The sequence below is a fragment of the Oryctolagus cuniculus genome, chromosome 7 (genome assembly GCF_964237555.1).
Source record: "Oryctolagus cuniculus chromosome 7, mOryCun1.1, whole genome shotgun sequence".
NCBI classification, from domain to species: domain Eukaryota; kingdom Metazoa; phylum Chordata; class Mammalia; order Lagomorpha; family Leporidae; genus Oryctolagus; species Oryctolagus cuniculus.
The window spans coordinates 61,645,345-61,669,084 of NC_091438.1; the positions used below are offsets into that span (position 1 = coordinate 61,645,345).

The 23,740-nt window shown below is 39.8% G+C and overlaps 1 protein-coding gene across 3 annotated transcripts in view; it reads right to left on the bottom strand.

The window, feature by feature from the left end:
- STXBP3 (syntaxin binding protein 3) overlaps positions 1–23,740 on the bottom strand; it is an 80,598-nt gene that overhangs the window by 29,881 nt on the left and 26,977 nt on the right. For all 3 annotated transcript variants that reach the window (XM_070077963.1, XM_070077962.1, XM_070077964.1), the window contains 7 exons: positions 23,270–23,351; positions 20,522–20,598; positions 18,284–18,362; positions 17,012–17,112; positions 10,740–10,894; positions 5,243–5,333; positions 119–243 (listed from right to left, as the gene is read on the bottom strand). In XM_070077963.1, coding sequence (XP_069934064.1) covers positions 119–243; positions 5,243–5,333; positions 10,740–10,894; positions 17,012–17,112; positions 18,284–18,362; positions 20,522–20,598; positions 23,270–23,351 — 710 coding nt within the window. The remainder of the gene's footprint in view (positions 1–118; positions 244–5,242; positions 5,334–10,739; positions 10,895–17,011; positions 17,113–18,283; positions 18,363–20,521; positions 20,599–23,269; positions 23,352–23,740) is intronic.

A 23,740-nucleotide genomic window follows, 5' to 3' on the forward strand; every position in this document is an offset into this window, starting at 1 on the left:
AAAGGATTATGATTATAGGAATATAAAGGTTACGGGCATTTGGGTTTATTATGGCCACACACATCATCAAATACTCATACTCTATCCTTTTGGTCTATGCCCTCCAAGTTATACTTGCTTGTATGTATCATTCTCAATTGGTAGTAGATCATATGCCATTGCCTGAAAGGTCAGTTCATGCAGGACAGTAGACACAGGATCAAAGCCACGATCAATTATTAAGAGCTGGGAATGTGTTTTACCCTGGAATAACAAGATAAAATTATCAGAAGAAATTTCAATTTCTTTGTGTGAGCATATTTTAAAACAGCTTAAAAAGCAAAAACGACTTCTCCCAAGTTCTTCTTTCTCCCCACCAAAAACATAAAATAAATGGTTAAGTGACTTAAAGAGTGTTAGGTTTTATCAGAACAAAACTGAGAATCCAAGTTGTACAATAGGGGGAAAGAAAAAGACTACACAACTATAAGTTTTCATATTTAAGTTAACAGGCTATATTTAATATATTCTGAAAATTTCAAACAGAAACATCTGTACTAAAATAAAATCTATCTTCTTATGAGTTCAGCTCCATAAACACTAAAATTGATATAAAATAGTGGATACCACTTGAGTTCTTTATGTTAGATTTGTTGCTAAGCAAAAATATATATTATTTCACTTAACATATATATTCTTTTAGGGGTCTTATAGTAACCCTTTGAGACAGGGTTTATCTCTACTTGAAAAGGAGGGCTTAAGGCTTGAAAGTAAGTAATTTGCCCAAATTACACAGGTAGGAGTAAGTGGTGGAACTGAGATTCAGTCTGCTTTACTCCCACATCTGGGTTCTTAGCCATTATGCTACTTAAAGAGAGTTTACGCCGGCACCGCGGCTCAATAGGCTAATCCTCCGCCTTGCGGCGCTGGCACACCGGGTTCTAGTCCTGGTCGGGGCACCGGATTCTGTCCCGGTTGCACCTCTTCCAGGCCAGCTCTCTTCTATGGCCCGGGAGTGCAGTGGAGGATGGCCCAAGTCTTTAGGCCCTGCACCCGCATGGGAGACCAGGGGAAGCACCTGGCTCCTGGCTTCGGATCAGCGCGATGTGCCAGTGGCAGTGCGCCGGCCGCAGCGGCCATTGGAGGGTGAACCAATGGCAAAAAGGAAGACTTTTCTCTCTGTCTCTCTCTCTCTCACTATCCACTCTGTCAAAAAAAAAAAAAAAAAAAAAAAGAGAGAGAGAGAGAGAGAGAGAGTTTACTGGGGCAGACGTTTAGCCTATCAGTTAAGATGCGAGTTAGGATGCACATGTCCCATGTAGAAGCCTCAGTTCGACATGTGCCTCAAAATCAAGATCCCAGCTTCCTGCTGGTGGAGTCACTGGGAGGCAGCAGGGATGGCTTGAGCGGTTGGGTCCCTTCTATCCCCATGGGAGACCTGGACTGAATTCCTGGTTCCTGGCTTCAGCCTGGAGCAACCCACATCACAGCAGGTATAGGGGGAGTGAGCCAGCAAATGAGAGTTCTGTCATTCAAATAAATTAATAGATAAAATTTTAAAATAAAAATCAAATTACTGAATACTTTTAAAAAGATTATATTGATGCTAAGAAGATAAAACACAATGAAATCTTTGTTATCAATTCACAAACAGTATTAATCACTAAACAGTAAATATTAGTGCTGGGTATATTGTTAACATCAGTTTCTTTCTTTTTTTAAAATTAATTTATTTATTTAAAAGTCAGAGTTACAGAGTTTATTTAAAAGTCAGAGGAAAGGCAGAGAGAGAGAGATAGATCTTCCATCTGATGGTTCACTCCCCAATTGGCTGCAACGGCAGAAGTTGTGCCAATCCAAAACCAGGAGCCAGGAGCTTCTTCCTGGTCTCCCACATGGGTGCAGGGACCCAAGGACTTGGGCCATCTTCTACTGCTTTCCCAGGCCATAGTGGAGAGCTGGATTGGAAGTGGAGCAACTGGGTCTTGAACCGGCGCCCATATGGGATGCCGGCACATTAGGCCAGGGTGTTAACCTGCTGCACCACAGCACCGGCCCCTATCACTATCTTTCATACTTGATTTTAAAAAGTAATAAATTTTTAGACTATTATTCAAAACAGTGAGAAATAACTCAACAAATATTTCCTATTTATTTACATATAAGAGACAGAAGTACATTACATAGGCTAGATTTTAAAAATAGTTTTAAATTTTCCATTCACCCATTTGAATGCATGTGAGACAGTATGGTATTGTATGTGAAGAAGACAGCATCTGAAATCAGACAGATCTGGATCTGCGTCTACTCTTAACTACGATCTTGTTGTACAACACCGGATAAACTGTTTGACATATTTATATATCAGTATTCTCTCTGTAAAATGGAATATAATCATAGAAACTTTCCCTTGTAAGATTGCTGTAAAGATTAAATATAATAATATCACAAAACACTTAACATAGTGCCTGGTGTAAGCTCTCAACATACATGAGCTATGAGTCTTAAAAACTACGAATAGGGGGGTTGGTGCTGTGGTGTAGCGGGTAAAGCTGCTGCCTGCAGTGCTGGCATCCCATATGGGTGTCGGTTCAAGATCCAGCGCTACACTTCTGATTCAGCTCTCTGCTATGGCCTGGGAAAGTAGTAGATCTGTGCATCTGTGTAGGAGACCTGGAAGAAGCTCCTGGCTTTGGATCAGCTCAGCTCCAGCCATTTTGGCCATTTGGGGAGTGAACCAGTGGATGGAAGACCTCTCTCTCTACCTCTGCCTCTCTGCAGCTCTGCCTTTCAAATAAATAAATATTTTTTTTTTTTAAAAGCTATGAACAGGAAAAAGACAATGCAATGCAAGTGCTCTATCAGGGTTGGGCCTTATAATGGTATGTAGGAGGGAGTGTCACTGTCCCTAAAGAGTCAGGAGAGATTTCCATCATGAGGGAATTCTTTATCAGGTCTCTGAATGAGGGAAAGTTATCAGCATTAGAAGGATATACAATTCCCAGGGAGAATTATATGGATTTTGCCCTTTTTCCATCAAAATTATGAAAGATTAAGGGGATTTTTGCAAATATATTGATTGTATATCTCTTCTATCATTCAACATTTATTCACCACTTACTAAGTGTACTAAACCACTCCATTTTCCTAACTACAACCAAGATAACAACTTTCACTAAACCACTGAACAAAGACTGGTAACTTCAAAAGTAACTCACATAACACCTAAACTTAGAATCCTTCATCACAGCCAAGTAGTTTAATCATAATTCTGCCTATTTCTCTAGCTTCTACCCAAAGAATCCTGTTATCCATACAATAAACCCCCTATTCTACCAAACATTACACTTACTCCTCAAACTCAAGAGCTTTGCCCGGTGCCGCGGCTCACTTGGCTAATCCTCCGCCTTTGGTGCCGGCATCCTGGGTTCTAGTCCCAGTTGGGGTACCGGATTCTGTCCCAGTTGCTCCTCTTCCAGTCCAGCTCTCTTCTGTGGCCCGGGAAGGCAGTGAAGGATGGCCCAAGTGCTTGGGTCCTGCACCCATATGGGAGACCAGGAGGAAGCACCTGGCTCCTGGCCTTAGTTCGGCACAGTGCGCCGGCTGCAGCAGCCATTTGGGGGGTAAACCAATGGAAAAAGGAAAACCTTTCTCTCTGTCTCTCTCTCTCTAACTCTGCCTGTCAAAAAACAAAAACAAAAACAAAAACAAAAACCAAACAACAACAAAAAACCTCAAGATTCTCTTCCTCCAGGAAGCCTTCCAAGACTCCAGTTCAGAATAAGTGAAGGCCCAGCCCAGGTTCTCAATACACTCAATGTATTCTCTCATCCCACTTTAATTACACAGCATTGTAACTGGTGGTCTGCTGGTCCTGTACTTCCTTTAAAACACTGACAGTTCTTCCTTGTCATCCATGAGCTACTGTAATATGGCTTCCCAGACCTCTGGCACCACCTCTGTCAGTCTCAGGCTCTTCATTCTCTAAAGCACACCTCAAGCCGGCGCCGCGGCTCACTAGGCTAATCCTCCGCCTAGCGGCGCCGGCACACCGGGTTCTAGTCCCGGTCGGGGCGCCGGATTCTGTCCCGGTTGCCCCTCTTCCAGGCCAGCCCTCTGCTGTGGCCAGGGAGTGCAGTGGAGGATGGCCCAGGTGCTTGGGCCCTGCACCCCATGGGAGACCAGGAAAAGCACCTGGCTCCTGGCTCCTGCCACCGGATCAGCGCGGTGCGCCGGCCGCAGCGCGCTGGCCGCGGCGGCCATTGGAGGGTGAACCAACGGCAAAAGGAAGACCTTTCTCTCTGTCTCTCTCTCTCTCACTGTCCACTCTGCCTGTCCAAAAAAAAAAAAAAAAAAAAAAAAAAAAGCACACCTCAAATGCTGGTGTTCCCCACATCCCCACCTCAGCATCTGATTACATTATATTATCTTCTATCAAGTACCACTTATTCAATGCCTCTATGTGCCAAAGACTTACATATTATCTCACTTAATCCTCATACCAACTAAGCAAGGTACATTTCATGTCACCTCCTTTAGGTCACAGAGATAGTAACAACAGGAATTTCTATGTTTATTAACTGTGGTAAGCATTATTTTAAGGACTTTACATGTATTAACTCATTTAATCCTCGCATTAACTTTTTTTTTTTTTTTTTTTTTTGGACAGGTAGAGTTATAGACAATGAGAGAGAGAGACAGAGAGAGAGGTCTTTCTTCTGTTGGTTCACTCCCCAAATGGCCGCCATGGCCGGCGCTGGGCAGATCCGAAGCCAGGAGCCAGGTGCCTCTTCCTCGTCTCCCATGTGGGTGCAGGGCCCAAGCACTTGGGCCATCCTCCACTGCCTCCCTGGGCCACAGCAGAGAGCTGGACTGGAAGAGGAGCAACTGGGACTAAAACCCGGTGTGCCAGCGCCGCAGGTGGAGGATTAGCCTATTGAGCCGCAGCGCCGGCTCCGCTCATTAACTTTTAAACTAGGTATTCTTTTACTGTCCTCAATTTATAGAAAAAAAAAACTTGGGTATAGAGAAATTACCTAATTTGTATAATTATGAATTAAAGAGCAGAAACAGGATTTGGACACAGTGCTGACTTCATAACCCCGTCATCTGTAAATCAACTATGTTAATGATTCTCCAATCAGTATTGGAGATCTATGTTAATGACTCCCAAACTAATACTGGAAAATAAAGGAACAAGTTCCTTTGGCTTATAAATAAGACAGATTTTATGCACAGTCACTATTTGCCTTTTATACATTACCTTTATTAGGCTCTTTTCATCAATCTTGTAGTAGTCTTCAAGTTTTTTTTCAACAAGCTGTGCAAGCTTACTGGCATTATCAAGAGGCTTACTAGAAATGTAAAAAACAGTTCAAACAAATATATTTATTTCAGAACACACTTCACAATACCATATAGTTTAATTCTAAACTTAAACCATGCATTTATAAAAACTTTCATAAACATGGAAAATTCCAAATAATATATTAAATATGATGTTAATATGAACATATTTGAAATTTACAAATAAGTCTCATCATTTGTTCTTCAGTTTTTTAATGCAAAAGAAATAAAATATTGCACATAAAGTTGCAGTTTCCACTATTCCTTCCAAGTCCTGACCTTCTCTCCCCTACTTTTTTTTTTAACTTTTATTTAATGAATATAAATTTCCGAAGTACAGCTCAAGGATTGCAATGGCTTTTTCCCTCCCATAACTTCCCTCCCACCTGCAACCCTCCCCTCTCCCACTCCCTCTCCCCTTCCATTCACATCAAGACTCATTTTCAATTATCTTTATATACAGAAGATCAATTTAGCATATACTAAGTAAAGATTTCAACAGTTTGCACCCACACAGAAACACAAAGTGAAAAATACTGTTTGAGTACTAGTTATAGCATTAAATCACAATGTACAGCACATTTAGGACAGATCCCACATAAGGAGTAAGTGCACAGTGACTCCTGCTGTTGACTTAACAAATTGACACTCTTGTTTATAGCGTCACTAATCACCCTAGGCTCTTGTCTTGAGTTGCCAAAGCTATGGAGGCCTTTTGAGTTCGCCGACTCTGATCTTATTTAGACAAGGTCATAGTCAAAGTGGAAGTTCTCTCCTCCCTTCAGAGAAAGGTACCTCCTTCTTTGATGGCTCGTTCTTTCCACTGGGATCTCACTCGCAGAGACCTTTCATACAGGGTCGTCCCCCCACTCCCACCCCCCCACCACAGTGTCTTGGCTTTCCATGCCTATATTACTCTCAAGGGCTCTTCAGCCAGATCTGAATGCCTTAAGGGCTGATTCTGAGGCCAGAGTGCTGTTTAGCACATCTGCCATTCTGAGTCTGTTGTGTATCCCGCTTCCCATGTTGGATCGTTCTCTCCCCTTTTTATTCTATCAGTATTTGCAGACACTAGTCTTGTTTATGTGATCCCTTTGACTCTTAGTCCTACCATTATGATCAACTGTGACCAGAAATTGATCACTTGGACTAGTGAGATGGCATTGGTACATGCCACCTTGATGGGATTGAATTGGAATCCCCTGGCACATTTCTAACTCTACCATTTGGGGCAAGTCAGCTTGAGCATGTCCCAAATTGTACATCTCCTCCCTCTTATTTGCACTCTTATATTTAACAGGGATCATTTTTCAGTTAAATTTCAACACTTAAGAATAACTGTGTGTTAATTACAGAGTTCAACCAATAGTATTAAATAGAACAAAAAAATACTAAAAGGGATAAAGTATTAAGTTGTTCATCAACAGTCAGGGCAAAGGCTGATCAAGTCACTGTTTCTCAAAGTGCCTATTTCACTTCAACAAGTTTCCTTTTTGGTGCTCGGTTACTTGTCACTGATCAGAGAGAACATATGATATTTGTCCCTTTGGGACTGGCTTATTTCACTCAGCATGATGTTTTCCAGATTCCTCCATTTTGTTGCAAATGACTGGATTTCATTGCTTTTTTTTTTTTTTACTACTGTATAGTATTCTATAGAGTACATATCCCATAATTTCTTTATCCAGTCTACTGTTGATGGGCATTTAGGTTGATTCCAGGTCTTAGCTATTGTGAATTGAGCTGCAACAAACATTAAGATGCAGACTGCTTTTTTGTTTGCTAATTCAATTTCCTTTGGGTAAATTCCAAGGAGTCAGATGGCTGGGTTGTATGACAGGGTTATATTCAGGTTTCTGAGGAATCTCCAGACTGACTTCCACAGTGGCTTTACCAGTTTGCATTCCCACCAATAGTAGGTTAGTGTCCCTTTTCCCCCACATCCTCGCCAGCATCTGTTGTTGGTAGATTTCTGTATGTGAGCCATTCTAACCAGGGTGAGGTGAAACCTCATTGTGGTTTTAATTTGCATTTCCCTGATTGCTAGTGATCCTGAACACTTTTTCATGTGTCTGTTGGCCACTTGGATTTCCTCTTTTGAAAAATGTCTATTGAGGTCCTTGGCCCATCTCTTAAGTTCTCCCCTACTTCTATCCCCATGGCAACCACTATCATGAGCTTCATATGCATTCTTCCAGTCACTGCAGTTATTTATGTGTGTATTGATTTATCTATGCTGACACACACATGATTTATTCACTTTTTATCCTAAGCAGCATTCCATCACATGATTAATACTGGATTCTATGTATTCATTTTCCTAAAGATGGACATTTATGTCATTTTCAATTTAATAGTATTGTAAACACTGAAACAAACATGCTTGTGTGTGTGTGTATATATATATATATATCTCCATGCATATGTTTCTCTAGGTATATTACATGTAAAAGTATAATTGCTGAGTCATAGGGCATGTACATTTTCAACTTCTCTAGAGATTACTAACTTGCTCTCCAGATTAGTTGAATAATTATTCCTTCTACAAGTAGCCTGAGATTTCGCCACATGCTAACATTTAGTAAACTTTCCAATACAGTCTTCTGCACAAAATCTTGTATATTACAGTCTTATAAAATGATTAACATTATATTCTAAATTGTAACCTCACAATCAATGGCATTAGTATAATTTCCAAATCTACCCCCCCCCCAAAAAAAAAAGTCTGAGAAGACTATTCACCTAGCACACCAACAGGTGTTTGGCACGGTGGTCAAGCTGCCAATTGGGGTGTCTCCATCCCATAGTAGAGTGCCTAGGATTGAATCCCAGCTCTGCTCTCATTCCAGTTTCCTGCTAGTGGGTACCCCAGGGGCAGCAGATGATTGCTCAAGTGGTTGGGTTCCTGCTACCCACATGGGAGACCTGGATGGGGTTCCTGTTTCCCAGCTTTGGCCTGGCTTAGCCCCAGACAATTAATTGCAGGCACTGGGGAGTGAACCAGTGGATGGGGGATCACTTTGTCTGTCTCTGTCTCCCTTTCAAATATAAATAAACAGTGAATCAAGTGCCCTCAGTTCTAGAAAATTTTACTTGATGAAAAAATAAAGGGACAGGCATCCTATACTGGTGTGCTGGTTGGAATCCCAGCTCCCCTGCTTGCAATCCAGCTTTTTGCTAATGCACCTGGGCAGGCAGCAGATAACAGCCCAAGTACTTGAGCCCCTGCTACTCACTGGAGAACTGGATGGAGTTCCTGGATACAGGCTTCAGCCTGGCTTAGACCTGGCTGTTGTGGGCACTTGAAGAGTAATCCAGTGGATGAATGATTCTGTCTCTCTCTCTCTCTAAAATAAATCTTTAAACAAAGCAGGACCTACAGAGTAATTTATTACATTTTTTGTTATAAAATATTTTCAAATGGAAGTAGCTTCATGTTAGAATTATATATTAAAAGTCTACAAAGTGGGGCTGGCGCTGTGGCACAGTGGGTTAAAGCCCTAGCCTGAAGTGCCAGTATCCCATATGGCCACCGGTTCTAGTCCCAGCTGCTCCTCTTCCGATCTAACTCTCTGCTGTGGCCTGGGAAAGCAGTGGAAGATGGCCCAAGTGCTTGGGCCCCTGCAACCACGTGGGAGACCTGGAAGAAGCTCCTGGCTCCTGGCTTCGGATTGGTGCAGCTCTGGCTGTTGTGGCCATCTGGGGAGCGACCAGTAGATGGAAGACCTCTCTGTCTCTACCTCTCTCTGTAACTCTTTCAAATAAATAAAATAAATCTTTTTTTTTTTTTTTTAAAAAGTCTATAAAGCGTAAAGGACTATTTTTGTGAAAGGCCAGATAGAATTTTAAAAGCCAAGATTATTATTTATTAGAGGACTCAGAATGGGTTCCTAGAGTAACCTGGGAGAAAAGGGTGATGACTCAGGTAACTGATTCCCTGCTACCCATGTGGAATACCTAGATTGAGTTCCTAGCTCCTCCTGGCTTTGGCCTTGCCTTATGCCAGCTGTTGAGGGCAACTGGGGAGTGAACCAGTAGGTAGAAGATCTCTGTCTCTCTGCCTTTCAAATAAAAAAATAAGTAAAAATTCAAAGCAGGTCCCTGTGTGAGCTATTAAATTATAAGGTTATTATGTTTACTCTTTTCCCTGACTATATCCAACCACCAATGGCAGAAGCTTGAACAGGGACTAAACTTGAGCAGGAGCCAAATCACTTAGCTCACAGTAATCAGAAGTAATTTTATAAGTAAAAGCATGCTTCTAATACCCAAGTTGTAAGTAGAGTTTGGTAATATTTAAATTAAGGATATTTACTACATATTTTTAAAGTAATAGATTTTTAAAAAGATTTATTTATTTATTTGAAAGGTAGAGGCAGAGAGAGAGAGAGAGGTCTCCCATCTGCTGGCTCACTCCCCAAATGGCTGCAAAAGCCAGAGCTGGGCCAACCTGAAGCAAGGAGCCTGGAGCTTCTTCCACGTCTCCTATGTGAGTGCAGGGGCCCAAGGACTTGGGCCATCTTCCACTGCTTTCCCAGGTGCATTAGCAGGGAGCTGGATCGGAAGTGGAGCAGCTGGGACTCTGGCACTGCAGGTGGCGACTACACCACAGTGCCGGCCCCAGTAATAGATATTTAAAATGTTAATTTAAATGAATAATAAAATGGATTTGAAATTAAACAATTCAGCCAACTAAGCTGACAAACACCAATGTTCAAATTAAATAATCTTTTTAAAAAATATTATTCATTATATTTCAGAGACAGAGCTAGAGAGACAGACAGCTCCTAACCATGGATTCACTACCCACATGTCCACATTAGTCAGGTCTGTGCTGGCTGCAGCCAGGAGGTGGGAATCAATCCAGGTCTCTCATGTGGGTTGCATGAGACCCAACAACTTGAGCTACTGTCTGCTGCCTCCCCTGGTGCCTTATTAGCAGAAAGCTAGAACTGGAGTGGAGCCAGGACTCAAACCTAGGCACTCTTACATAAGATGTGGGTATCCTAACCTGCTTCTCAAATTAAATACTTTTAAAAATAAATGAGTAATAATATTGACTCCTAGCATAAGTTTAGTATATTAGTACCATTTCTACTTGCTTCATGCAATACTCCAAGTGCTTTACAGATATGAACTTATTTAATTTTAATAATCTTATGAAGTAAGTACTATTATCATTCCCATTTCATAGACATGGAAGCTGAGGCCAGAGGGTCACACTTAGAATAAACAAAATTCAGTAAAAGAGGCTATTAGTTAATTGGCAAATGAAGTTTTAAACTTTAAATCTACATGTAGAACATGATCGTGGTACAAGGAAAATAAATTTAACAAATCAACATAAAGCATTGCTTCTAGACTGGAGAGCAAATAGAAAGCATAACACATAGAGACCCTGTTGTGCACCTTACCTTTTATACCTTACTCCAGGGTTTTCATCCAGGGTGGCACACACTGTAACTATCCGCTCGGCCATAGCTTCCATGACGGCATCCTTTCCACTGGCACTTCCAGGGTCTGGGCTATAACAGTAATAGAACGCATCTGGTACGTCAAGCGTATACACCTAAGTCAGGCCAAAAAAGAGTCACAATGTCAATCTAGAGATCTGGTTTACAAACATGTACCAATAAAAAGGCAGCCATTTTTTAGGACATTAAAAGAAAAAAACACTTGCACTAACTGTGCTATTTCCTGAAACAGGAAAACCTCATCAAACCTCATTTCCTGTCTTTGTGATTTCATGCTTTCTTTTCTTACTCTCCTTTCCTGTTTAGTCTACTCTCCTTCAATTCTTGTTTCATACAGATTGCACCATTAGCTTTTTATTACCTGTGCAATAAGTGAAGGAAGCTGAGGTAATAACACTAAGATAAAAAGCTAATACCCGGCACAAATAAACAGAATAAGCCAAAATGGGACAACAACAAAGTTTAAAAAAATCTTTTTTTAAAAGATGTTATTTATTTGAGAGGCAGAGTTAACACACAGAGAGAGGAAGAGACAGAGAGAAAGATCTTCCATCTGCTGGTTCACTCCTCAAATGGCTGCAATGGCCAGAGCTGTGCCTATCAAATCACTCAATCCCCTATTGTTTCACTTCCTTCCCCATCTCAGGTCTGTCCGATTGAGGCGGCATCCCTCTCTGGCTTATAATAAAGCTTGTCTGGTTTGTGGAGGTTGGTTTTCCTTCTTTACATCTCCTGGATACAAAGTGCTGGCACCTAACATGCACAGTGAAACCTCAGACACTCACTCATTCAACTAACAAAAGAACTTACTTAAATGAAAGCAACTGGATTAGAGGCTTACCATTTTTTCATTACATGAAGGATACAAAAGCATCCTACTTTGTGTTGAGAGCTCCCCATTAAACTAAGACTTTTGTTTGTTTTCTAAATAATAACATCCCTCTTAGTTTCAATAACACACTGGGTATTAAAAGTAGGTAAGTGGGCTGGCGCTGCAGCTCACTAGGCTAATCCTCTGCCTTGCGGCGCTGGCACACCAGGTTCTAGTCCCGGTCGGTGCGCCAGATTCTGTCCCGGCTGCCCCTCTTCCAGGCCAGCTCTCTGCTGTGGCCAGGGAGTGCAGTGGAGGATGGCCCAAGTACTTGGGCCCTGCACCCCATGGGAGACCAGGAGAAGCATCTGGCTCCTGCCGTTGGATCAGCGCGGTGCGCCGGCCGCAGCGCGCTGGCCGCGGCGGCCATTGGAGGGTGAACCAACGGCAAAAGGAAGACCTTTCTCTCTGTCTCTCTCTCTCTCACTGTCCACTCTGCCTGTCAAATAAATAAATAAATAAATAAAAGTAGGTAAGTAATCAATGTTACAGGTTAAGTAATGAATTGTGAATAAATTTCCTTTAATTATCTTTTCAAAGATAGCCATTCATTTCCCTGAACATAACCCATCACCAGCAGCGGCAACCTGAACATGAACTGAGATTCAGTTGTGGGGCTGGCACTGTGGTGTCCTGGGTTAAGCCACCATCTGCAGGGCCAGCATCCCATATGGGCACCAGTTTGATTTCTGGCTTCTCCACTTCTAGCTCTCTGCTAATGTGTCTGGGAAAGCAGCGGAAGATGGCCCAAATCCTTGGGCTCCTGCACCCATGTGGGAGACCCCAGATGGAGCTCCTGGTTCCTGGCTTCAGCCTGGCCTAGTCCTGGCTGTTGCAGCCATTTTGGAAGTGAACCAATGGATAGAAGATTTCTTTCTCTCTCTCCGCCTCTCAAATAAATAAATCTTAAAAAAAAAAAAGGTAATAAAAAGTATTTAAAAAGAAAGAAATTCATTTCTGGCCAACTCGCTTATCTCTGTATTGCTTGAAGACTATGATGCTGTATTAATTAACAACAAATACCCTATATCTGAACTGTGACTTTCTCACAGTATACTCAATCATTGCAGGAGGTAATATTATTTGCTCAAATGCTCCTCTCTATAAGGCTTCTCCCCAAGAAAGTGTATTTCCACTGATGTCAGGCTTGTCTATAGTCATTGGAATGTGTGCAGAAAACACATGCCACTTCCTAGTAATAGCCATTGTAGGCCAGCATCGCGGCTCAATAGCCTAATCCTCTGCCTGCTGCGCCGGCACACCAGGTTCTAGTCCCGGTTCGGGTGCCGGATTCTGTCCCAGTTGCCCCTCTTCCAGGCCAGCTCTCTGCTATGGCCCGGGAGTGCAGTGGAGGATGGCCCAAGTCTTTGGGCCTTGTACCCGCACGGGAGACCAGGAGAAGCACCTGGCTCCTGCCTTCGGATCAGCGCGGTGCGCCGGCTGCAGCACGCCGGCCGCGGCGGCCATTGGAGGGTGAACCAATGGCAAAGGAAGACCTTTCTCTCTGTCTCTCTCTCTCTCACTGTCCACTCCGCCTGTCAACAACAACAACAAAAAAGCGCCATTGTATGGCTCCACCAGTTTTCTTCTCTTCCCTGGATTATGTCCCTTTCAGCTGCAGTTCCTGAATGTAAAGAATACAGAGCAAAGGCCTAGTCAAAGCACACTGAACAACATGAATGAGAATACCATTGTTATGACCCACAATCAGCTCCTTACATGTAGATATCCTTCTATCCTTTCTTCATGCTAATCTCCAGCTAACCTGTCTCCATCTCCTCTACCAAGACCCCTCTTGATATCTTCTTTGTACTCCCTAAGGCCCACTGCAAACAAACTGCCTCTTACTCATGAATGCCTTCCTCCTACATGCCTTAAGGTATACATGATAGCATTACTTAAACTCTTTGAAAGGGAAACACAGATCTTTCTTTAATCCCTTTGACTCATGGAATCGCAAGGGTGAGTCAAACTTCTTCCTCTTCATGTAACTTCTAAATGTGTTAAATGGCCAGCTTAACCTCTTTGAGGCAATATCACATCTTTTTTTTTAATTATTTTTAAGCTTTATTTGTTTATTTATTTGAAAGGCAGATTACAGAGAAGCAGAGGCAGAGAGAGAGAGAGGTCTTCCAACCGATGGTTCACTCCCCAAACGTCCACAATGGCCGGAGCTGGGCCAATCTAAAGCCAGGAGCCAAGAGCTTCTTCCGGATTTCCCACAGGGGTGCAGGGGCCCAAGGACTTGGGCCATCATCTTCTGCTTTCCCAGGATATAGCAGAGAGCTGGATTGGAAGTAGAGCAGCCAGGACTCGAACTGGTGCCCATGAGGGATGCCAGCACTGCAGGAGGCAGCTTTAACCTGCTGCGCCACAGTGCCGGCCCCATCACATCTCTCCCCAGTAACCCTGACTTCTAGGATCTACTTTTCCTTAAATGCTTTAGGAAAGCCCCAGTTTTCTGCAGCAGCTCATTTTCTGCCACTTTTCTTAGTGGAATGTAGAGACACCTACAATACAGCCCCAACCCAGCCACACAAAGCCTTAGGTATCTCACCTCACTCCTTATTACCCACATTCCTGCTGCTCCCCTGCATCTTTCTGCTTCTGTATCTTTGCATCCAGATCATTCTCACCTCCTGGAATGTTCATTCCCTCTTCATTACTACCTTATGAAATCCTATCCATTCTTCAAATATTTTCCCAGTCTTCCAGTAAGAATTAATCTCTCTCTCCTGTGGCAGACTGCAAGATGCCTCCTAAAAACCACATGCCCCTTAATTTCAGGAATTATACTCCAACTTTGAGAGTAACAGCCATACACACTCAGCTAAAAAACTACATTTCCCAGTGTCCCATGTGCTTAGGCACAGTCATGTGACCACATTTTAGCTAATGAGATATACATGAAAATTCCTTGCTCTCTCTTTCACCTTGAATCTTCAGATAAGGATGTAATGATTCCACATGCATCTTGGATCATGTGGGCCACGCCAAGAAGACTAGGCCCTTGATAATTTTGTAGAGCAGCATCGCAGTCTTAGATAGCCCTCTTAATTACTTTTGTATCAGCAAGAAATAAGTTTCCACATTGTTTAGGCCACTGAAAATTCAGATTTTTCTGTAATATGCAATTTAAACTAATCCTAATTGATTCTGGTTTGACGATGTTTAATATTCTGTATCTCTTACAGTATTCAAACTGAGGACAAGGCTTTTATCTTGCTCATCTTTTCACAGAAGATGCTTTGCATCTGGCAGACAATATACACTGAATGTGTAATGTTCATATAGGACTTACCTCACATCTCAAAGCACTTAGTATCATTCCATTTTTAACTTCACACACAAAGAAAAATCCAAAATCTTTTCATTTTAATTTCTCCAAAAGGTAATTAATTAAGACATCTGAAGATGTTTATCAAGGAAGTAAATTAATAGAAAAAACTTCTCGGGGGCCGGCGCTGTGGCATAGTAGGCTAAGCCTCTGCCTCTGCATCCCATATGGGCATCAGTTCATGTCCTGGCTGCTCCTCTTCCCACCCAGTTCTCTGCTATAGCCTGGGAAAGCAATAGAGGACGGCCTAAGTGCTTGGGCCCCTGAACATGTGAGGGAGACCCCGAAGAAGCTCCTGGCCTCACTCAGGCAGTTTCAGCCATTTGGGGAGTGAATCAGCAGATGGAAGATCTCTCTCTCTGTCTCTTCCTCTCTTTCTGTAACTCTGCCTCTCAAATAGATAAATAAAAATCTTAAAAAAAAAAAAGTCAAATAAAAAAAAAAGGAAAAAGCTCATCATAGGAAAAAACAGACAAAACCTTACATAATCACATTTCACAAAGACAGGTAGGAAATAACTGCCAAAACATTTCTCTAAACATGCAAAGACATATTATTTCTTTTTATTTTATTTATTTATTTATTTTGACAGGCAGAGTGGACAGTGAGAGAGAGACAGAGAGACAGAGAGAAAGGGCTTCCTTTTGCCGTTGGTTCACCCTCCAATGGCCACCGCGGATGGCGCATCGCGCTTATCTGAAGCCAGGAGCCAGGTACTTCTCCTGGTCTCCCATGGGGTGCAGGGCCCAAGGACTTGGGCCATCCTCCACTGCACTCCCGGGCCACAGCAGAGAGCTGGCCTGGAAGAGGGGCAACTGGGACAGAATCTGGTGCCCTGACTGGGACTAGAACCCGGTGTGCCAGCACCGCAGGTGGAGGATTAGCCTATTGAGCCGCGGTGCCGGCTGCAAAGACATAGTATTTCCATGAGCCATCAAATTAGTTAGGTATTTACACAAATCCTTAAATACAGAAATCGCAGAATTCCATAAATTCTTGGGCTAAAAGTATCTAGTGTGAAGCAAGATGCTTTGGAAATGCAACATTCATCATGTTACTACTAATATCCCACTTGATTTCAGCAAGACTTTTTTTACCCTACATTAAACTTACATATCATATTAAAGTGTAAGTCTAATGTTAACTTCTGGAAAAGAGTTTAACATCAAGCAGTTATCTCAGTATTTTACAATTTGGTTTCCAATATTTATCAAAAAATAATTTTAAAAACCCCTTATGTAGGGATTTCAATTTCCTTCTTTTTAGCTCTTAAAATATTGCCCTTATAGTTCTAAACAGTAAGCTATTTCAATTCTATGAAGTGTTAGAATTTAAACACGGGAAACTGAGCACAATAAAGCTAAATAATTCACTTGCTTTGTGACTTGGGTCAAGTTATTTAACCGTTTTGATTTCTTGATCTTTAAAATAAAGATATAAATACCACCTATTTATGGAAATATTGTTTGAATTAAATGAATACATTTACGTAAAGTACTCTTAAAAGCATCTGACACACAGCACTATGTGTGTGTTTGCTACTATCACCACTGATATTAATAACTGAAGGGCTATTAATTGTCCCAAATGTAAAACAAACTTTAAAAAAAAAATCTTCATTTATAAATAAAAATAAATGATACCTTAAATGATATTATAGTTATTAATATTTATTTTAATATCACAAATGATCACATAAATCAAATGAAGTACTTATCATGCTAAAAAACCCTTTGATTTAATTATCTAGTAGTGCTGTTATCTGACATATACTGGACTTGGTAGCTAGTAATTGGAAGTTTAAGCATTATTTTTTATAATTAATATCATATTCTAATTCACTGCTCATATTCCTTCCTTCATCATGGAGAATGTTAATTTGTGGATTAGGTTCAAAATTCACCAAATATATATATATTAAAAATACCTTAGAATACATCTTATTAACAAATAGGCTCATAAAACCAAATTTGAAAATTTATAATGAATTAAAATTAAAAGTACCTGGGATTCATGTGGGATGAAGGAAATATTTATTTCTTTGCATCTTCTTATTGATTTGGAGCAAGAAGCCTTAATTTTGTTAAAAAGACTATCAGGGCAAACTGGGAAGGAAAAAAAAAAAACGTGTTAACTCCATCTAATTCTTTATTTCTTGTGAGTAAAAAAGAATATTTATTTCATATATATATAATTACTGGATCTCACAATGTAATTTACTATGGGAAGAGAGATTTTATAGGAATATATATATTTTTTTACAGAGCAGGTATATTCAAGACAAAAGTGCTATAACAGAAATGCTATTTTCCCCATTTATACCCACTAAAAACTCAGACATATTTCCTTAGAGACCCTCTAATGGAGCACACTAACACTGTTAAGAAAAAATCATGCCCAAATTCATGACTTAATAAACTATCGTGCTTCAGAAGTTCTTGTATCACAGTGCCTTGATTTAATATCTGGCTCTGACTCCTGATTCCAGCTTCTTGCTTATACAGCCCTAGGAAGCAGCAGTAAAGGCTCAAGTAAGTGTGTTCCTGCCACTCACATGGGAGATCTGGATTGAGTTTCCCACTCCCAGCTTGGGACCTAGCTATTGGGGGCATTTGGGGAGTAAACCAGTGGAAAGCAGTTCTGTCTCTGCCTCTCAAATAATTAAAAATTAAAACATTAGTGCACCAGCAGATGATGTGAGGAACAGCCCTTTTCATCAACCTCCACTCAACTACACCAGCAAAAACAACTCTTTCTCTTTTTTTGTAATTTGAGAGGCAAAAGACAGACAGACATACACATGGAGTTCCCACGCACTGACTCACTACCCAAATGCCCACAGTAGCCACAGTAGAGCCAGAGAAAGCCAGGAGCTAGGAACTCAATCCAGTTCTCCCAAGGAAGTGGCAGAGACCCAACTACCTGAGCCATTACCTGCTGCCTCCTGGGTGTCCATTAGCAGGAAGCTGGAGTAAGCGTGCAGCTGAACTCATACCCAGGTGCTCAGATATGGGATGCAGGCATTCCAGTCAGCAGCTTAACTGGTAGGCCAAAACGCCTGCCCTACAGCTATCTTTTTACAATAGCTGGGAGGGGTTTCCTTTAATTTTCTATCACCTTAACATGAATTAGGATTGATAAAATCTTTGAATTTTAGATTCTTTCTAGCTTAATTGTAATAAATGATAGGGATAAAGTCACTAGAAGAGTTTTATAAAAGTAGATTATTTAAAATTAATAGAAAAAAATGAGGCAATAATTTTGAAAAAGACTTACAGTCAGTGAAGTATATATATGCTGCTTTATATTTGTTCTCTGATTTACTTGCAAAATCACGTAAGAAACAATCTACAGACTTAAAAAAGGTTAGATGTTAATATGTATTTTATTAAATACTAATTTAAATATGCTAGCTTTTAAAATAACTAATACCAACTTACTTCAACGATAAAATAAAACCTTACTGGCTAAATGTTTAACTTAAACTGCTTTTTTTTTTAAGATGCTATGTTCTCTAGCTAGTGACTGCTAATAACATCTTACGTGGAAAAGTAATAAGCAGTAAAGTAATATAAATAAGTTACTATTATTGGCAATGAAGAAATCTAGGAAAGTTAAAGGAACATGAAGACTCTTGGAAAATAACTGATTGAGGAACTGAGAAGCCAACAAACTGAAAGGATCATCTGTCTACATGGACAATGAAACCACTTAGACTTATGACTGGGAATGACAGTGAGCCACTGGTGCTAAAGTTGTCAAGGGTTAGAATGAGAGCCCAGAGCTTGGTAGGTGACTGTACGAAGGAAGACCAGCAGGGAATACAGTCAGCAGTATGTGCCTTAATGAGGGGATCGAAGGAAGGAAGTAAATAATTATCTAGACACAAAAATGAACAACAAAGAATCATTGCTCCTCCATTAGTTCTTTTTTTTCTTCTGAAACTCCTAGAACTGTATTTCTATTAAGGCTCCTGGATTTATCCTGCAAGTCTCTTATCTTTTCCCTCATGATTTCTAAGCTTTTTTTCCCCCACTTTGAGACACTCCATTCTGAGGTCAGTACTCAATAGTGGTAATTCTCTCCTTCCAATAACTGCTTGATAAATCACACTTTTAAGTTTCAGAAAGTGTTTTCTACACCATATTAAATTTCCCCTATGTATACTATTCTTCTGTTCAGGTGGTCACCTTTCTCTTTCAGCAGTTCTATTCTGCTATATATGTGTCTTCTTCGTTTACTAAATAAACTTCCTTTCTCTGGAAGTTGGAATTACATTCAGAAACCATCTTCTGGGAATTCTTTGCTCTTTCACTGAATATACAGATACAACTTTGTATTCTGCCTGCTTTTGTCACCTAACATTAAAATGAACATTTTTAAATAAAAATGTTTTAATAAACAATAATAAACAACAAAAATAACAAAATTTTATTAAAATTCTAAAACATTTTTAATGACCAGATAGTCTTTCACATCAGTTGGATTTATTTATTGCTTGGAATATAATTTGATATAATTATAATTATATAATGTATTTTATTGTTTCCTTGCAATAAACTCCAAAATACAAAACATTTTGAGGTTCTTGATAAAGAATGGTAAATTATTTTCCAAAAAGTTTCTATCAATCTATATTCCCATTATTTTCTGCTCCATTACCCACTGATAGCTAGACTACCTAGATTATGATACATTCATCTTTTAAATTTCTCTACCAATTTGCTAGATGAAATTAGTCCTTTTAATTTGCTAGCTTTCAATCACTAATTTTCTTTTATGAAATATCATAGATAAGATTAAAAAAAGTCAGTAAAACCCTCTCTTTGCACCAGCAACCAGTAGGCAAAGACTAACAAATACCATGCTAGGTTTTTTTTTTTTTTTTTTTGCTATTGTAACTATTGGCTGCTAGAGTTAGAAGTGAAATGAAACTGAAATTGCCAAACTAACATTCCAGATAGGAATAAGTAGAAGAGGTGCTGGAAAATTCACTCTCAGATATTGCACAGCTTAAAGAAATATGATATCTTATTTGACTCTGGGCCTAAAGTATAAACTATCCATACTATAAACTGGAGAAATTACCTTGACATAATACACACACATTCATCCATATACATGTATACACATATACACTTACATGCTGTAGGGTAGTCACTAAGATGAAGGATAATCCAAGACTATTTCTTTTACCTACATTTCCATTCTTTTACTAAATTATGGTTCAACAAGAATGGCATGGGTAATAAATTATGTGAAGAAAGTATGATTTCATGTAATTGAATTCTGCTTTCATAAATGGGGGAAAAAGAAATTTTTTCATTTATACATTCTCATTGAAAAAAGGGCAAATAAAACAATCTTATGAAACAGAAATTTCATAAACAAACTAGTTTACTGCAATATATTTCTAATAAAAGATATTTTATTACTTTGAATTTTCCATCAGCAAACTACGATAATCGTGAAAATATTGAAGAATTTACTTTCTTAAAGACTCAAAATACTCACCTTTGATGTTGGAGAGATAAAATAAAGAGCTTTCATTTGTCTGACAGGCTCACGGTTTTTATAAATATTCTCCACAACTAACAAAAAAAGGTAATTTTGTATAAGCAAATATTTATATAGTTGAAGTAACTTTAAATAAACTTTATTGTACTTTCCATTTATAATAACAGGGAAACATATTTATATATATTATGTCTAACATTTTCTTTATCCTCATTTGATAAAAATTCTGAAAATGTATCTTCCCTGATGAGGCTAAACTCTGGACCAAATTGCCCCCTCATGAGAAAAAGAGATGAAGCAGTTATTTCAGACAGGTAGGTGTACCAACACATGCAATCAACATGCAGTTAAATAAAAAAACAAGAAAATGAAATAAAATTTAAAATATGTCCTTTTAAAAAACATTCTACTAAAGTAATAGCAAATATGCCACAAGATATACTTAGATAAATACTTACGTGAATTGCTTATTAAATCTCAAAATAATGCTATCAATATTTTCCAAAGAGGAAATGGAGGCTAAAGGAGTTACGTAATATGCCCAATCACACACAGAAAATAGCATAGGCAGGCTTCCAACCCAGATCTGCCCAACTCTGGGGACAAAGTTTTTAGTTACTATAACATTCTTTAAATAACTGCCAAATAATTCTTATTCTTTTATAACCACACACTAATATTTATATATTTTCAATAAAATACTACTAGAATTCAATTTTTTATTATTTGACATGATTATAAAATTATCTACTATAAAACAAAATGAATACTAAACTAATAAACTCTAGTTGCCAAATTAACTATTTAAAACTAAATGTATGGGGCTGGCGCCATGGCACAGTAGGTTAATCCTTCGTCTGCGGTGCCGGCATCCCATGTGGGCACAGGCTCTAGTCCTGGCTTCTCCTCTTCCAGTCCAGCTCTCTGCTGTGGCTTGGGAAAGCAGCAGAAAATGGCCCAAGTGCTTGGGCCCCTGTCATTCACAGGAGTTCCACGCTCCTGGCTTTGGCCTGCTCCAGCCCTGGCCATTGTGGTTCATTTGGGGAGTGAATCAGCAAATGGAAGATCTCTCTCTCTCTCTCTCTTTCTCTGTCGCTCTGCCTTTCAAATAAATAATAAATCTTAAAAGAAAATTTATATGTAAGGGAAGTGACTGTTGGGTTTCTCTTTTAAAAATGGTGACTTTAGGAGCTGTTGCTGTGGCATAGAAGGTTAAGCCTCTGCCTATGGTGTTGGCATCCCATATGAGCGCCTGTTCAAGTATCAGCTGCTCCACTTACGACCCAGCTCCCTGCTAATTCACCTGGGAAAACATTGGAAGATGACCCAAATGCTTGGGCCCCTGCACCCACATGGGAGACCTAGAGGAAGCTCTGGGCTCCTGCCTTCAGTTTGGCCCAGCTCCAGCCACTGCAGCCATCTGGGGAATGAACTATCAGATAGATGGAAGGACACCCCCCCTCTCTGCTACTCTGCCTTTCAAATAAAATAAAAATAAATAAATCTTTTTTAAAAATGGTGACTTTATTTTCATGTAGTCTAGTAATGTGTAGGTTTTCCCTGGCTACTATTAAATAAGATATTAAATAAGATTTCCAGGAAACAAATTGAATTTTTATATCTAAATCTCCAAGAATTATAATTTTACTTCTAAAACATTAAGGTTCAATTCATGTCATTGTATAATAGTCAAAATGAATTATCTAAAGCTACCTAATGAGTTCTTCTATTATAATTCTCTATGCTCAAGCTAAATGGGTTTATAATCTACATAAGGGTAGTCTATCACTACCCACTATCTGGGAATCTGTAAGATATGTTGTTTTCATCTAAAGGGGCACCCAACTTATAATTGGTTTTGTTCTAGTTTTACTTATGCTAATTAACAATCTTACATGTTTCAGAACTGGAAGTAACTGACCATGCAGGGGACACAGATGCTGGCAATGACCAAGACTGCTCCAGCTCACAAAAGCAAATTTATTAGATAGGATAGGCAGAGACTTCCAGACCCTGGATAGGCAGGGCCTGCACTACGCCCCTCATAAGCAGGAAGCAGTTACAGAAGAGATGATTTGACGTCCATCAACTCCCCTTAGGAATAAGGGGATGGAGTCTCTGAAGGGGGAATGAAGTAGGCAGGCATACAGGTTAAAATAGATTAGGTTTGTGAGTTGGAAGACCACACCTTCACCACGCCCCTGTGTGACCTCATGCTCCTACCTGGTCGCACCTGGGTGCCCACCAGTCAATCAGGTTAATTAACCACTCCCCTTTGGAAGTGGGTTAAAAACCTGGGACACAGTCTGTCCCACCCTTTCCCTAGCCTCTTGCCAGGAGGGGGCTGGCTGTAGCCCTGTGCCTCCGGGCCACCTGCCCTAGGCTTCCTGGCCTAGATGCTCCTATCCGTGGCTGGTTCCTGGTGCTCGGTATGAACCCAGATTTACCTCTCTCTCTTAGATAAAGCTCCCACTCTCCTATGCCTCTTTCACACTAAATAAAAGCTTAAAATGTGAAAAAAAATAATTATCCTCTAATAATCAAATGCTATAAATATTATGTCTATGTTCAGGAAAAAAAATACAAATGTAAGAGATTAAAGATTCACAAGGAATGTCAAATCTAATTGTTATGGCTAGAGTAAAAAAAATTCCTCAGAAACACAATTACTAAGCATAATTTAATACTTCAAACCTTCTCAATCACAATAAAAAAGTTTTCAGGATGAAAATGAGTAATACTTACCAGTTATACCCTCTTCTAGAAGATCTGTCATTTTGCAACATGATGCCAAAAGCTTAGTAGTAAATTCATCTAAAAGCATTATCTTAAAACAAATACAAATTAAGAAACAGAATTAGCATCTGATTGCCAAGAATGTTCAAATACAAAATTTTATCTATTAAGCCTACTCAAATTTATAATTTGACATAAAACTAAAATATTAGAACATTGGCAAAATGATCACAACTCATCTTTTAAGTTGCATGATCTGAGATTTATTCTTTCAGTATGTGTGTGTGTGTATATATACGCATATATATATGTATATATATGCAAATAAAATAATTTCAATTTTGGGGGCCAGCCTTATGGCATAGTAGGTTAAACTGCTGCTTGAGTTGCCCACATCTCTTTTTCTTTTTCTTTTTTTTTTTTTAAGATTTATTTTATTTATTTGAAAGACAGAGTTACAGAGAGGTAGAGACAGAGAAA